The sequence below is a fragment of the Hibiscus syriacus genome, unplaced genomic scaffold (assembly GCF_006381635.1).
Source record: "Hibiscus syriacus cultivar Baekdansim isolate YM2019G1 unplaced genomic scaffold, ASM638163v2 tig00110403_pilon, whole genome shotgun sequence".
Lineage (NCBI taxonomy): Eukaryota > Viridiplantae > Streptophyta > Magnoliopsida > Malvales > Malvaceae > Hibiscus > Hibiscus syriacus.
Window position 1 is genome coordinate 630,249 of NW_024062723.1, and position 15,391 is coordinate 645,639.

A 15,391-nucleotide genomic window follows, 5' to 3' on the forward strand; every position below is an offset into this window, starting at 1 on the left:
CACCTGATCTATTTAAAGAAATTTAAGATATGATAATCAAATCTATTTACTCTAATGATCTAGAGTGACTGTAATTATTCTATGTTTAACACCATAAGAAAATATCACTATAAATACCACTTAACCACGACTAAAATAAAGAAAATTATCATAAACTTATATTTTTTTTATGTCTTCGTCTCTTCTACAAAGAAACATTAGTAAAAAATGTATATCCTCTCCATACCCACCCTTAAATCTAATTTTTTTAGATTAATTGTTCATTTTATTGATGACATTCACCCTAAAATTTTATTTGTGTTCGTCTTGTATGATTTTTTTATTATTAATACATATATGTTCACAGAGTCGTCTCGGACATTTTCGCCCCCTGAGCGAAATTAAAATATAGACTTTTATAAAATGAAAGTATATTATTTTGAACAAATAATTTAATATTATATTAATAAATCATAGAAAAATGATTAAAATAGGGGTTTAAACTATTAAGGTAAAAAGTGTGATTAAAAATATTAGGGATTAGTAAAAAGTGAGATTAAAAAAATTATGTTCCTCAATTTTAAAGGTAAAAAGTGAGATTAAAATATTAGGGGCCTCAATTTTAAAAGTAAAAAGTGAGACTGAAAAAATTAGGGAACTAAATTATATAAGTAAAAGATAGGAATGAAAAAATTGAGGTCTCAATTATAAAGGTAAAAAATGAGATTAAAAAATTAGGGGCTCAATTATAAAGGTAGAAAGTGAGATTGAAAAAATTAAGAGCTCAATTATAAAGGTATATGTAGACACTCATTTTCGCCCGGAGTTATTTTTTATTATATATTTTTGTTTTATTATATGTATGTATATATATATATATGTATATAGTAATATAGCTTGTGAAAATGTTTTTGACAAAATATAATATATAATTTTCACAAAACGATTTTCGAAAATTTATATATTGTATAGTTTTTGAAAATATTTTGAAAATATATATAATATATAGTTTTTAAAAACATTTTTGAAAACTTATATAATATATACTTTTAAAAAACATTTTTAAAAAAATTATATAATATATAGTTTTTAAAAAACATTTTTGAAAAATTATATAATATATAGTTTTGAAAACTTTTTTAAAATATATTATATAGTTAAAAAATATTTTTGAAATATATGTTATATAAATTTAAAACAATTTTTTTTAAAATATATATATTATATAGTATATATATATATATATATATATATGTATTTCATTTTATTATTTATTTATTATTTACTCGTTTTTTGTTAGGTCCAAATAATCCAATGGGTCTCGGTTGAGAGATATGGGCCTGAATCAGCCAAGGGAGTTTAGGGTTTGGGAACCCTAACATATCAACAGCGCCGCACAGGGGGCCAAACGGTCAAACGGCACATCGGCCGGCCAGGAAAATTGGGACTGCACCATCCCGGGATTCCCGGCTACGTTAGCATGGGGAACAAGAGGATATATTGCTCCTGAATTTGTAAACAAAAAGGTGGGAGGTATCTCATACAAAGACGATGTTTATAGCGGGATGTTACTAATGGAAATGGTGAGAAGGAGAAAGAATGTGAATGCATTTGCTGACTGCACCAGTAAAATCTATTTTCCATCTTGGATTTATGACCGATTGGATCAAGGTGACGACATGGAGCTTGGAGATGTTTTTGATGATGAAAAAAACATGGTATTCTTACAATTATATCAACATCTTGGAGTTTTTAAAGCAGGTTCTTCAAAATTATATCAACATTTTTTAATGCATTTTTGCTGCTAAACTAATCAGATACGCTAATCATAGTATTCTATCTTCTTTTGCCATTTTCCTTTTATGATGATCTTTGTAAATCTAAACATTGATTGTATTTGGTAGCAGTTTACTGTTCTTTGGGTAATAAAATCAAATTATCCAAAAAAAATCTTAAATGTTAGACTGAGATGCAGCTTAGGACGTATGCATTTGAGCTTAGGGATAGTAATTTAATTCGAAATGATGGATTTTTACTTGATATGATGGGATTGGATTTTTTAAAAAAATTAAGGTTCAGGTTATGTCGGATATTTTAGAAAGTGAGGCCGAATCAAGTTCGGACGGAGGGTGAAAAAGCTCCAATCCAACATGGTATAATAGTATAATTTCTTCAAATAAATTTATAGATAATTGTTATAATACTCTATATCTATTGTTTTTTAATTAAACTCTTATTTTATATTAGGTCGGATCGAATGGAATTTATATTCTAAAAACTCAGATTGGATTCGGATATAGGATACATATTTTTTAGCCGGGTTAAATGAAAGATATATATTTTTCAGATCAAATCAAATTTGAGTCGATGATATATATATTGTTTAGGTTGGAGCATGAGCCGTTGCTATCCCTAGTTGGGCTATTGAAGGAGTCAAACCATGGAAAAGAAGGTTGAAATTGAAGAGGTTTCCTCTCCTCTCGACCACTTAATATTTTTTTTTTTAAAGAATTGGCTTCTATTGACTTCCAACGAACGTAGTTTACAAGGTATATGTCAGGCAATCGAATGATAATGATATCAAGTGGAGCCATAAATTTTAGGCTAAACTACACTTTTAGTACTCTAACTATCACTTTCATTCTATTTTAGTCACCTGACTATTTTTATTAAATTATACCTTACGTTATGTTTTGGTTTTATTTTGGTTTCCACTGTTAAAGAAATCAACATAATTGTTGATGTTACATTTTTTATTTTTTTCAAAGATGATATGACACTGTTATGTGATGACATGTCAACATCAACGTTAATTTTATAACGGCAGTTGATCAAAATGAAATCAAAACTAAAACGTCAAGTATGATTTTGAAAAAAAATAGTTGGATGACTAAAACAAAACAAAAAAGGATAGTTGATGTATTAAACGTGTAATTTGGCCATCGGAAGATAAAAATTTTGGAAAAATGCTGCCTTGTTGGACCCGCTTATTTCCGGCCGGTCTAAGCACTTGTCAAAGTCTTCTCTGTTCCCAATAAGGCTGAATTTCGTTACAAACTTCATCGTTAATCCCCCATTGTTGTTCTTCTTCCCTACAGAACATTATTGTAGCATGTCAAAGCTGCCATTGTTGGGTCACCTGGTGGCCGCTTATGCTTTATTTCTACTTGTATTTCCCGGTGCTTGCCTCGCTAGGCATCGAAATCAGGAATGTGAGTCCGTTTTCTGTGGAAGCTTGAATATCAGTCATCCATTCCGATTAAAAGATCAACCTCGCCGATGTGGTGACCATAGGTATGAACTTGAGTGTGATAAAAACAACCGCGCCACTGTTGTTTTGGAAGAAGGGGAATTCTCTGTACTGGAAATCTTTTACGAAAATGGTTCAATGAGAGTGGTTGATGCAAACCTCAACATGGATGATTGTAACTCCCTTCCTCTCAGTTCAATGCATCCCCAGTACCTATATTTTTCTGGGTTTTTCAACCCCTCCTGTGAAGATCATAGTTATTATGGGAATCAAGACGGGCTTTACTTTGCATATGTTTTAAACTGCACGGAACCTATAAAATCATCTTGGTATATTGAAGCCTCTCGTTGTGCCACCGAACTTGCTACTTCCTATTACTATTTCTTCCTTGATCCTACGGCTGCATCAGATCTCAGTCAATCTTGCACTGTGGAAGCTATCGTTCCGTTTGTGTCTGATCCTATGGAACGGCCCGTCACAACGCGGGGTATCTACAGGGATATATCCAAGGGTTTTGTGCTTTCATGGTGCAATTTCAGCAGCAGCGGTGGACTTTCATTTCAAGACGTGTAAGTTTCTTCAAGTATACACTGAATCGTTTATACACCTGGTTGTATCATTCATATCATTAAATTTTTAATTTTGTCAAGTGTAGCACTGAACTTTGATTTTCGTTTCTATTATACTACTGAATCATTAAATTATTAACAGTATGATGACGTGACTAACGGTTGTCGACGTGGCTAACGACTGCCGGCGCATAAAAACACCAAAACGGTGTTGTTTTGATCTAGCTGTTAACGATTTAACTGTCCAATAGTATTAGTTAAAAGGAAAATCAAAATCTAATATCATAATTGAAAAAATTAAAAATTTAGTGATATGAACGATATAACACCTAAAATTTGATGATATCTAATTTAATTTACCCTAATAAAATTTGTAACTTCAATTTCGGAGATCACTCCCCCAAGAAAATTTCAGATAGATTTCTTTGCTTACCAAGCCTCCAACAAATCTGTCTCCTGCTCTAGATACATGATTACCGTAGTTTTTGAATTTTGAACCAGCTATAATTTATACATAAAACTTTTGATAGGTACATAAGTGAAATTTAAGATCTAAAAACTATATCTATTTAACTTATTGACATATATTGTCGTAATTATCTTATGTATAATATTATCAATTAAAATTATTGTAAATATTTCTCAACCACTATTGAAAAAAGAAATCCTTATTACTTTCTCTCCTCTGTCACTCCTATATTTTTCTTATGTCTTCATGTCTCCACAAAAAAAATATCGGTCAACTGACATCTCTCAGTGACAGATGTATACGTTCGTCAGAGTGGGCACGTGAAATTCAAATTTCTTTAGGTTAATTCTTCATTTTATCGACGGTATCTCTCTTGAAATTTTATTTATGTCCATCTTATATGAAAATTTTCAGTTATTAATACATATATGCCCACGTTAGAAAATATTTTTGGACATGTCAACCTCACCTGTGCACCAACTATAAATTTTTTTCCAAATCAAAATAACCAAAGCGTCGACTACCTACAAAAACTCATATATCCTCATCAAAAATAAAACAATAAGAATCATTGCTCTGTTGTTTTGAATATGGTCTTTTGTTTGACTCATTGGTCCTAATATACTGCAGATTGTACCATGTACGATATGGCCTCCAAGTGTATTTCCGCTACATTTACTACTACTATGTTGAAGGCGAAATTGATTACTGTATGATTTGCAGGTTTTATTTGTTTTAACTGATATTTTGCCCTTTTAATCCTAAGTAATATTGATATATCTTTTGTTTTTTGTATTTTTACAGATAAGGCTTGCAGCTTATGTATTGGAGTACCAGGTATACTTATGGTCTCAATTTTAGAAAAGTTAAAAATGCTTTATATGTATTTATTTTGATTTTAAAGTTAAAAAAATCTTTCTTAATTTTATCTGGTCTGCATAGGAAAAACACACTGTTTCAAAGCTAATTGCATGAACTATTTCTTTTACGTTGTTTTGTTGATCTCACAAGACACAAAGTACTAATGTTGTCCAATTTGTGTGTGTATATATATATATAAAGCTGGAGCTATCATACTGAGGACTTCGTCTGGAATACTTTGTTTGGTCGTGCTTGTGATCTACAAATGGAGAAGAAGGCATTTATCAGCTGATGATAAGATTGAAGAGTTCCTTGAAAACTACAATCTTTCACCAATTAGATACTCTTTTAAACAAATCAGAAAAATGACTAGAGGTTTCAAAGAAAAATTAGGTGAAGGGGGCTACGGCTCCGTGTTTAAAGGAAAACTTCGTAGTGGACATCATGTGGCAGTGAAATTGCTTGGCAAATCAAAGGGTAATGGCCAAGATTTCATAAATGAAGTTGCCTCTATGGGGAGAATCCATCATGCTAATGTGGCAAAACTCGTTGGATTTTGTGTGGAGGGATCAAAGCAAGCTCTTGTATACGACTTCATGTCAAATGGATCTTTGGATAAAATCATATTTACGGAAGAAAATAAGAACGCTCTGGGCTGGAAAAAGATGCTTGAGATTGTGCTTGGGGTGGCTCGAGGAATCGACTACTTGCATCAAGGGTGTGACATGCAAATTTTGCATTTTGATATCAAACCACACAATATTCTTCTAGACCACAATTTTAATCCAAAAGTTTCGGATTTTGGTCTTGCTAAATTGTATTCAGTCGATGAGAGCATCGTGTCTCTCACTGCAGCACGGGGAACAATAGGATACATTGCTCCCGAATTGGTATACAAAAACCTAGGAGGCATTTCATACAAAGCCGATGTTTATAGTTTCGGGATGTTACTAATGGAGATGGTGGGAAAGAGAAAGAATGTGAATGCATTTGCCGATCACACCAGTCAAATCTATTTTCCGTCTTGGATTTATGACCGATTGGATCAAGGAGAGGACATGGAGCTTGGAGATGCTTCTGATGATGAAAAAGTAATGGTTAGGAAGATGCTAATAACAGCCTTTTGGTGCATACAATTACATCCCGCTGATCGTCCATCGATGAGTAAAGTCTTGAGGATGCTTGAAAATGAGGATGAGTTACTTGAAATGCCTCCAAAACCATTTCATCGACCTCCTGTTGACACATCATCGAAGTTTCACTGTGGTGAGAGCCCTAATATTGATGAGTCAACTACGTCAATGGATTCTATTACCGTAAGCAGCAGATCAAATGTGGTTTGAGATCGGAAGCATTTTATTTCTTTGCAGCTCTATATTATTTTGCATTTTATATGTACTTGTATAATGTTATATGTGGAGCATATCTACACGGATATATACTTTATTTTACTTTATTTTAATGTTATAAGATGAATCGTAGATGAATAAAAGGGATAAATCTCAACATAATCCCTATATAAAATGGTATTTAAGGTAAGTGTGAACCAAAATAAATGGATTCTGTTACTATAACCAGTTCAAATGTAGTTTGAGGTTAGGGACATTCCATTCCTTTGTAGCTTTATATTATGTCACCTTTTATACGTAATAGTATTTTGTTACGATAATATTATCATTATAATATGATTTTATATATATAGGACGAGATCTATACTGAGATTTTTTTAGTTTTTAAAAACTTCGAATTTTACTATTAAATCAAAGCCTTTTAAGTTATTTTAAAATAATTGTACCTCTAAAGTGATATGTATGTTAAGCTAAATGTAGCTTGTGTCATATATGTTAAGCTATTGAATGATAATAGTGACGTTAAATGAAGATAAATAAAATTAGAGGTATTAAATTGGGAAAAGTACTGTCCCTTTGGTCCTCCTCACTTCTTCTGACTTCACCCTGCCTTGAAACTGAGGGAATTTCCTAGTCCAACAAGTCTTCTTATATTTCCTGCAAATTCCAGCAAGTTCATAACAAAATTTTGGGTAAATTATACATATAATACTTAAACTATTAGTTTTGGTCTATTTTAATAGATAAACTTTTATTTTTTTTCAAAATCATACCTAACGTTTACGTCAATTTTAAAGAGAAAATAAAACTAAAAGTTTAAATTATTCTTAAATTAGAACAAAGAGAAATACTGGAAACCTTTGGACAATGAAAATTGAACGTTGAAAGAGAACTAGGACCAAATTAAAATTAAATATAAAATTTGATACTAATTTTATTAATTATCATGTCATATGCCATTAATTTTAAATGATTTATCAAATTTATTAATATTTCTTAAACTAAATGATTGTCCATAATTGTTTTTATAATTGAAGACTCCATAAAATGAGCCTTGAAAGTACCATTTACGCATTTTATTTTAGATACGAATTAAATGATTTCGGTGGTTAAGGGAATTATTTTTATGTTTTGAGATCCTGAGTTTGAGCACACAATTACACCACTTTCTCATGTTTGGTTCAAGTTTTTAAAGGGAGAATTGAAATCAAATTCCATCAAATGAGGGAAAGTAAATTTCATCCATAACATGATGGAATTGAAATCATTTGGAGGAGAGAATGTGAAATTTGACCATACTACTCTCATCAATATTTTGGCATTCGGGTCGGATTTTTTTTAAAAAAAATTCAGGATCGAGTCAGATTTTTTTTTAAATGCGGGTTTGGGTCTGGTTTTTTTAAGTGTGATATTCGGGTCGGGATCTTTTTAAAAAATTTTGGGATCGGGTCGGATTTTTTTTTTAAAAAATCCGGTTCGGGTCATGTCGAGTCGGTTTTTTAAGTGTGATATTCGGGTCGGGTTTAGGGTTTGGGTCAGGTTTAGGGTTCGAGTCGGTTTTAAAGTTTTTTTAAGTCACTATTTTTATTGAATAAAAATATTTTTTTTATTATTTCGTGTCGGGTTGGGTTTCTAATTCATATATTCGGGTCGAGTCAGGTGAAATTTTATTTTGGTCGAGTTGGATCGGGTCTCGGGTGAAGGTTCCCTTGTTATCGGGTCGGGTCTGGTGGACCAAAAACCCGACCCAACCCGACCAATGACCATCCCTAATTGCGATGATTTTAACTTATGATGTTTATTATCATGATTTTTATAATTTATTGAAATGAATAATCAATCAATAAAATAAAAATTTAATATTTTTTAATTTTTTATAATAAATTACTACATGTAAGTTATAAAACAAATTAAAATAAAGCAAAAAAAGAAGGGTAATTCTGTCATTTTACATTACTGAAATCAAATTCATTTAATATGTCTGCGAACCAAACATAATATGGAATTGAATTCCAATTCAATTTTCTGCCAACCAAACAGGTTTCAGATTCAGATTCCAATTCCTGACAGATTCCAATTCCTTCACAGATTCAAATTCTCTCATAAACATTCCAACGAACCAAACGCCACTAAGAGTCTTTAAATAAATAATATTTATTATTTACTCCCATTTATAAAAAAACGTATTTTACTTTAGAAATTAAGTCAAGATCAAGCACATGCCTAATATACTTTGTTTCGAAAGATAAGCATATCGTTGGAGATCAATATGCATGTCATAAACAAATAAATTATATGAAAATTATGTTGTGGGTAAAAAAAATTATATTTTCGCTAATCATAAGGGTTAAATTAAAATTTATTATTAGTCTTTGTATTATGTGTATTTCCTGGTGCTTGTCTCGCTAGGCATAGAAATCATGATTGTGGGTCTGTTTTCTGTGGAAGCTTGAATATCAGTTATCCATTAAGATTAAAAACTCAACCTAGCCGATATGGTGACTGTTATAACCATTTTTTTTTAAAACAATTAAAATATTATTTTTAAAAATAATTATGACTTTAATTTGGAAAAATTGGAAAATTTGGATTGATTTGAATAAAATTGAAAAGAGCCGCCATCGACCTTTGGGTTAGGTAGGTCGAATACCTAAAAACGTCTTTTAAAACAATTTTAAGAAAAATCATTTTTTTTAAAGACAAGATTCGGTCTGTGTTACCAAAGATTCATTTAAACGGATTCGGGAGTCGGTTACGTATAGGGAAGGGTAAACACCCCCTCACAACGCCCAAAATCGGTACTTAGTCACTTATATATCGTCGTAAATGGTGGAAATTACAAATTGAATATAAAACTAAAATATGATTCGTTTATTGAGATTTAATTAATTTACTTCGAATTATTTTATCAGAGAAAATTCTTTAATTTGAAAAGAAATCTCGAGATTAACAATCCTCCGTCGGGAAAGTTAACTCGTCTATTTCTTATCTTTTAAAGAATATTCTCTCATCATTTATTTAAAAAACGTGTATCGAATATAAAATGAAAATTTAAAATTTACATTCACATAAAATAAAGTGAGCGTCACTTAAGGTACCACACATTACATCATTTTAATAAATTAATTAGTAAAATATACTCGACTTGTTGCAAGTTCCTATGTCGTTAAAATGCCGTATCGGATCGTACCACTTCGACCAAGTGGTACTTTCCACGCCCATTCTACGCATACGTGTTCTTGAAAATATAATCGAATATTTCTTACATAGATAAAAATAAAATGAAAATAAATGTAATTGGAAATATAAAATAAAATATTTACATAATACAAATAACCGAATAACAAATACAATAAAATCATACATAAATGAATAAAATAAAATATTCACAAATGTCAGGGATAAATTCGAACATTAACAAAAATACCTAACATATAAAATCAAGGACTAAAATGAAACTATTACAAACATTGGGACCAAAGTCAAGTATCCACAAAAATGACATTACATACATTAATATGACTAAAATAGAAATACATAAACATAATGGACTAAATTAGTAAAAGCATAAATTAACAGGGCTAAAAAGTAATTACAAAATAAACAGGGCCTAAATCATAAACAACAACTAATACAAACATCAGAAATGTGAATAAGCCATAAATACTACTTAGAACTAGATTGAAATTAAAACAGAAACATGAAGGCTGAATAATAATTAAACCAAAAAGTAAAACAAGGACTAAAATAAAAGATTTATAAATGTGGTGGCCAGATTCGAATACCACAGAAAAATACACAATGAACTAAAACAGTGACTAAAATGAAATAATTACAAATATGAGCTCAAAACAAAGTATTTACCCAAAATACAATAATGAACAAATAGGGATCAAAATGAAAAGATATAAAATATCAGGCCACCATTATAATTTAAACAAAAACACCATAATAATAATAAATAAGGACTGGAATGAAATACATGAAATATACATTACTTAAATAAAAATATACTAAAATAGCATGACCAAATTGAAATAATACCATAAAAAAATTAAAACAGACAAGGACTAAATTGCAAAGTTAAACAAGATAGGAGCTCAAAGTGAAAGGCCATTAAACTTCCATTCATGAAAGAAAATCGAAGGTTTACAAACTACAAGGACCAAATATAACATTAACCCCTAAAGTCCAGGACACGGGTAAGAGTTTATAAAGGAGCGAGGACTAAATGGGATATTAACCCCAAAAATCCCAAGCGCTCGGCCTCCCTATGCGACGTCGTTTCAATCATATAATTTAAGCCTAAAATGGGCTTTCAATTTCCCATTCCCCTCATTTTCCCCATCTTCCCCTCTCTCTTAAAAATAGAGAACAGAAGAAGCTCTCAATGTTCTCTCCTTCTCTGCCTTTGTCTCCGTCGTGGAGAGAAAGCACAGGAACCACGGCCGCCGCAGCCAGCGGCGATGGCTTGAGAAATCAACCCATGACCAACCCTTCTCTCTTCCTTTGAACACTAACCCTTCTCCTACCCCAAGCAAAAACCGAAACCCCCTATTCGAAAACCCTAGATCCAAAATAAGGGAAAGTTTACCTTCAATACGGCCTTCTCTGTTCTGGCTAGGCTACAACGACGAGGTTTTCTACAAGGGTAAGATCTCCCTCACTTTGTTTTTTTTAGCACTCTCTCTATTTTTTTCTGGTTATCACCGAATCCCCTATTTTCTCTTCTTTGGTCTTTTATGTTTTCTTCCATATGGATTTCTGGTGAGATGATGATGATATCTAGGTAGATAGGATTTGATTTCTCTGATTTGGGTGATAAAGTCCAGATTTTTCGGGATTTTTGGGTGTTATTTTAATGGGTTTTTTTAGATTTGGGGTAAGTTTGATACACTGTTGATGACATTTGCTTCACTGTGTGACCAGATTGCTGATGACGACCGGCTCGGGATTCACCATCGACACCTCAAGCACGGCTGGGAGATGGAAGGCCAAACGGCTGTGGCGATTGGTTGTTAGATGATAGCCTTATGGTGAATCAAGTTTAGGGTTTGGCTGATGGGTGTTAGGTTTAGCTAGTTGGGCTCTGGGATTGGGCCTCTTGGTGGGCTTCGGGAATTGATTAGGGTTGGGTACTTGTAAACTGGTTGGGCTTCAGGTTTGGGCCTCAGGATTGGCCTGCAAGACGTAAATTGTAATTAGTAATAATAATAATAATAATAATAATAATAATAAAATCAATATAAAAGACCCGGACAAAAACGGGTGTCTACAGCTGCCCCTCTTTGCACATACTTGTGTTAACAAGAATAGGGCAAAGACGACAAGACAACACGTTTTTGTCTGGTTCTCCCCTTTTCCATAGAAATTGGATAATGCTGGTTGTTGGGGACGACACTGCTCATACATGATGAAGAGGTCTGGTCGTCTAAGGGAGACACGATTCCTACGTGATGAGGAAATCTGGTCAAGGGATGACACGGCTCATACGCGATGAAGAGTTCTGGTCATCTTTAAGAAGGGTGATAACTAGGTTCCTACGTAATGAGGACGGCTGATTATCTAAGGTTGACACGGCTCCTACGTGATGAGGAGGTCTGGTCGTCTAAGGGTAGATGACATGGTTCGTACATGATGAAGAACTCTGGCCATCTTTAGGAAGGGTGATAACTCGGTTCCTACGTGATGAGGACGGCTGGTTATCCTAATGTTGACACTCTCCTACGTGTCGAGGAGATCTGGTCAGTTGATGTTGACTGATTCATTGCTTCAATAATGAAATAAGTCTTGAAGATCCTGTAAAAATGGTCATATGCCATGATTTCATGTTATCAATATGCTCTAAGAATGATCTAAATGCATGTTTAAAGGGTTATGCTCAGTTTGTTCCTGGCATTGAGAATCTCTCATACTCTTTGATCGAAACATGCGATATTTATGCGTTTATCCATGCCTGGTTACTTTCTTGACCTCTCATTAAATATTCTTTGACTTGGTCCCTCCGATCTACCCCGAGAGAGTTTATCTTGCCTCTTTGATTCTTTGGTCATTGATTGATTTTTCAGAGAAAATTCATTCAGAATGGCCTCTCCTTGTTGCATGCCTTTAAATTGTGACTTCTTTGCTTGGGAAAAGTATGATTATGTTGAAACTGATTTCTTTGATTTAAACCCTCTTTTTTCTCAATGATTTGTTTAATGATTGATGGGAGCGTGCCTTTGTATGTGTTCTCTGGCGAACACCTGTTTCAAAATCCCCATACTCTGACACTTTTCAGAGTAAGGCATAATAATCAATAATTTGGTGAATATATACAAGGACAATGAATCAAATTTGACAAGTTTCATGGAAAAGAGACAATGAGAAATTATAATCTTTTGGGGACAAGAAACAAGTAAGTACAAAGGAAGATCAAAGGACAAATATAGTGAATATCAAATGCTGAATCCTTTTGCTTCTTTACCCCAAATCTTTCTTGAAAGTTGACATGTGTTTCGAAGATTCAGATCGTACAAAAGATGTGTGAGCATGAGAGTCTTTCCCTGAACTGTCAGGCTTCCGAGGGAATCCGCCATTTCAACTTCTGGCTATTCGAGCCGTCCATTACGGATTTTCAACTCGAATCCTCCTTTGGTTTCAAGACGCCCATTTTGGGTTTTCATCTTGAACCCTCCTTTATTTAATTTTTTTTAAGTGTAATATCGTTTGACCGAATCGGAATTCACGGGATTAGGCAAATATTCTCCATCCATTTCTGTTAACATCAAAGCTCCTCCTGAGAATGCCTTTTTTACAACATAGGGACCTTCCCAGTTCGGCATCCACTTCCCTCGAAAGTCTTTTTGCATAGGTAAGATCTTTTTTAGCACCATATCGCCTTCACAAAATTCTCAAGGTCTGACTTTCTTGTCATATGCTCGTATCATCCTTTTCTGGTACATTTGGCTATGGCAGATAGCTCTCAGCCTTTTCTCCTCAATCAAATTTAATTGATCAAACCTACTTTGTACCCAATCAGCCTCGTCCAGTTTCAACTCCATCAATACTCTCAAAGAAGGTATTTCCACCTCAACAGGTAAAACTGCTTCCATCCCATATACCAAAGAGAATGGTGTTGCCCCAGTAGATGTACGAACAGACGTGCGATAAGCAAGCAACGCAAAAGGTAATTTCTCATGCCAGTCTCTATATGTTTCAGTTGCTTTTGTGATGATCTTCTTGATGTTTTTATTCGCTGCCTCTACTGCCCCATTCATTTTTGGGCGATAAGGAGCCGAATTGTGATGTTTGATCTTTAACTTTGTGCAAACTTCCTTCATTAAATCGTTGTTCAAATTCAATGCATTATCTGTGATGATCCTTTCAGGTGTTCCATATCTACAAATGATTTCTCTTTTTAGAAATCTGCACACTGCTCCTTTTGTGACATTAGCATAAGAGGCAGCTTCAACCCATTTGGTGAAGTAGTCTATAGCCACTAAGATAAAACGATGTCCATTTGAGGCCTTCGGTGAAATTGCCCCAATGACATCGATGCCCCACATTGAAAATGGCCAAGGTGCGTTCATTACATGGAGTGGTGAAGGAGGAACATGTATTTGGTTATCATGAATCTGGCATTTATGACATCTTCGAGCAAATCTGATACAATCTCCTTCCATAGTGGACCAATAGTACCCAAACCTCATGATTTTTCTAACCATTGTGAATCCATTAGCATGTGTTCCACAAACTCCTTCATGGACTTCCTCAAGTATTTTCTTGGCCTCAATTCTATCCACACATCTCAAAAGCACCTAATCCTTGCCTTTTTTATACAATATATCTCCATCAAGGACATACCCCATTGCTAATCTTCTTAAGGTCCGTTTATCATTCTCAGTTGCCTCCGCTGGGTAAGCCCGATACTTCACATACTGGAGAATATCATAATACCATGGGAGACTATCATCCTCTTCTTCCTCTATGTTGCAACAATGAGCTGGCATTTCTCTTATACTCATCCGAATAGGCATCATTCGAGATTGATCATCGGCCTTAAACATAGCTGCCAACGTAGCCAAGGCATCTGCCATTTGATTTTCTTCACGAGGAAGATAAGCAAAAGAAATTTCTTCAAACTCTTTGATCAACTCCATCACCAAGTTCTTGTATTCTATCAACTTGGAGTCTCGAGTCATCCATTCCCCGCGAAGCTGATAAATAACCAGAGCAGAATCGCTGAATACTTCTAGGCTTTTAACTTTGCGCTCAATTGCAGCTTGAATACCCAAGATACATGCTTCATACTCTGCCATATTGTTAGTGCATTCAAATGCGAGCCTACTAGTAAAAGGATAATGATCTCCCTCAGGTGAAACTAGTATTGCCCCAATTCCATGTCCCACAGCATTAGAAGCACCATCGAAGTTCATTTTCCATGCTTCATTTTTCGGAGTATCTTCTTCAGTAACAAATATACTCATCAAGTCCTCATTCGGAAAATCAAATTTTACTGGCTCATAGTCTTCTAATGCTCTGCTTGCCAGGAAATCTGCAATAGCACTCCCTTTAACTGATTTCTGGTTCATGTAGACTATATCAAATTCGGACAACAACATTTGCCATCTCGCCATCCTTCCAGTTAGAGCCGTTGATTCCATCAGGTACTTTAACGGATCCAGTCTTGATATCAACCAGGTAGTATGATACAACAAATACTGTCTCAGCCTCTTAGTAGTCCATACTAAAGCACAACACAGCTTTTCGATAGAGGGGTATCGAGTCTCACAGTCAGTGAATTTCTTACTGAGATAGTAAATAGCTCGTTCTCTTCTTCCAGTTTCGTCGTGTTGGGCCAACACACATCCCATTGACTTCTCAAAGACAGTCAAATATAAAATCAATGGTTTGTTTGGGATTGGTGGCATCA

The 15,391-nt window shown here is 33.8% G+C and overlaps 1 protein-coding gene across 1 annotated transcript; it reads left to right on the forward strand.

Annotated features, from left to right (window-relative positions):
- Positions 1 to 3,023: 3,023 nt before the first annotated feature.
- Positions 3,024 to 6,556, forward strand: LOC120123757 (rust resistance kinase Lr10-like). The gene is made up of 4 exons (XM_039142582.1): positions 3,024 to 3,798; positions 4,898 to 4,977; positions 5,072 to 5,104; positions 5,330 to 6,556. The coding sequence occupies exons 1-4, from the start codon at positions 3,092 to 3,094 to the stop codon at positions 6,469 to 6,471; spliced, it is 1,962 nt and encodes a 653-aa protein (XP_038998513.1). The 5' UTR covers positions 3,024 to 3,091; the 3' UTR covers positions 6,472 to 6,556.
- Positions 6,557 to 15,391: the final 8,835 nt, after the last annotated feature.

Coding starts and splice junctions, on each gene's coding strand:
- LOC120123757 (XM_039142582.1), top strand. CDS start 3,092: ATGTCAAAGCTGCCATTGTTGGGTCACCTGGTGGCCGCTTATGCTTTA. Junction 3,799..4,897: donor GGACTTTCATTTCAAGACGT/GTAAGTTTCTTC, acceptor AATATACTGCAG/ATTGTACCATGTACGATATG. Junction 5,105..5,329: donor CTTATGTATTGGAGTACCAG/GTATACTTATGG, acceptor ATATATATAAAG/CTGGAGCTATCATACTGAGG.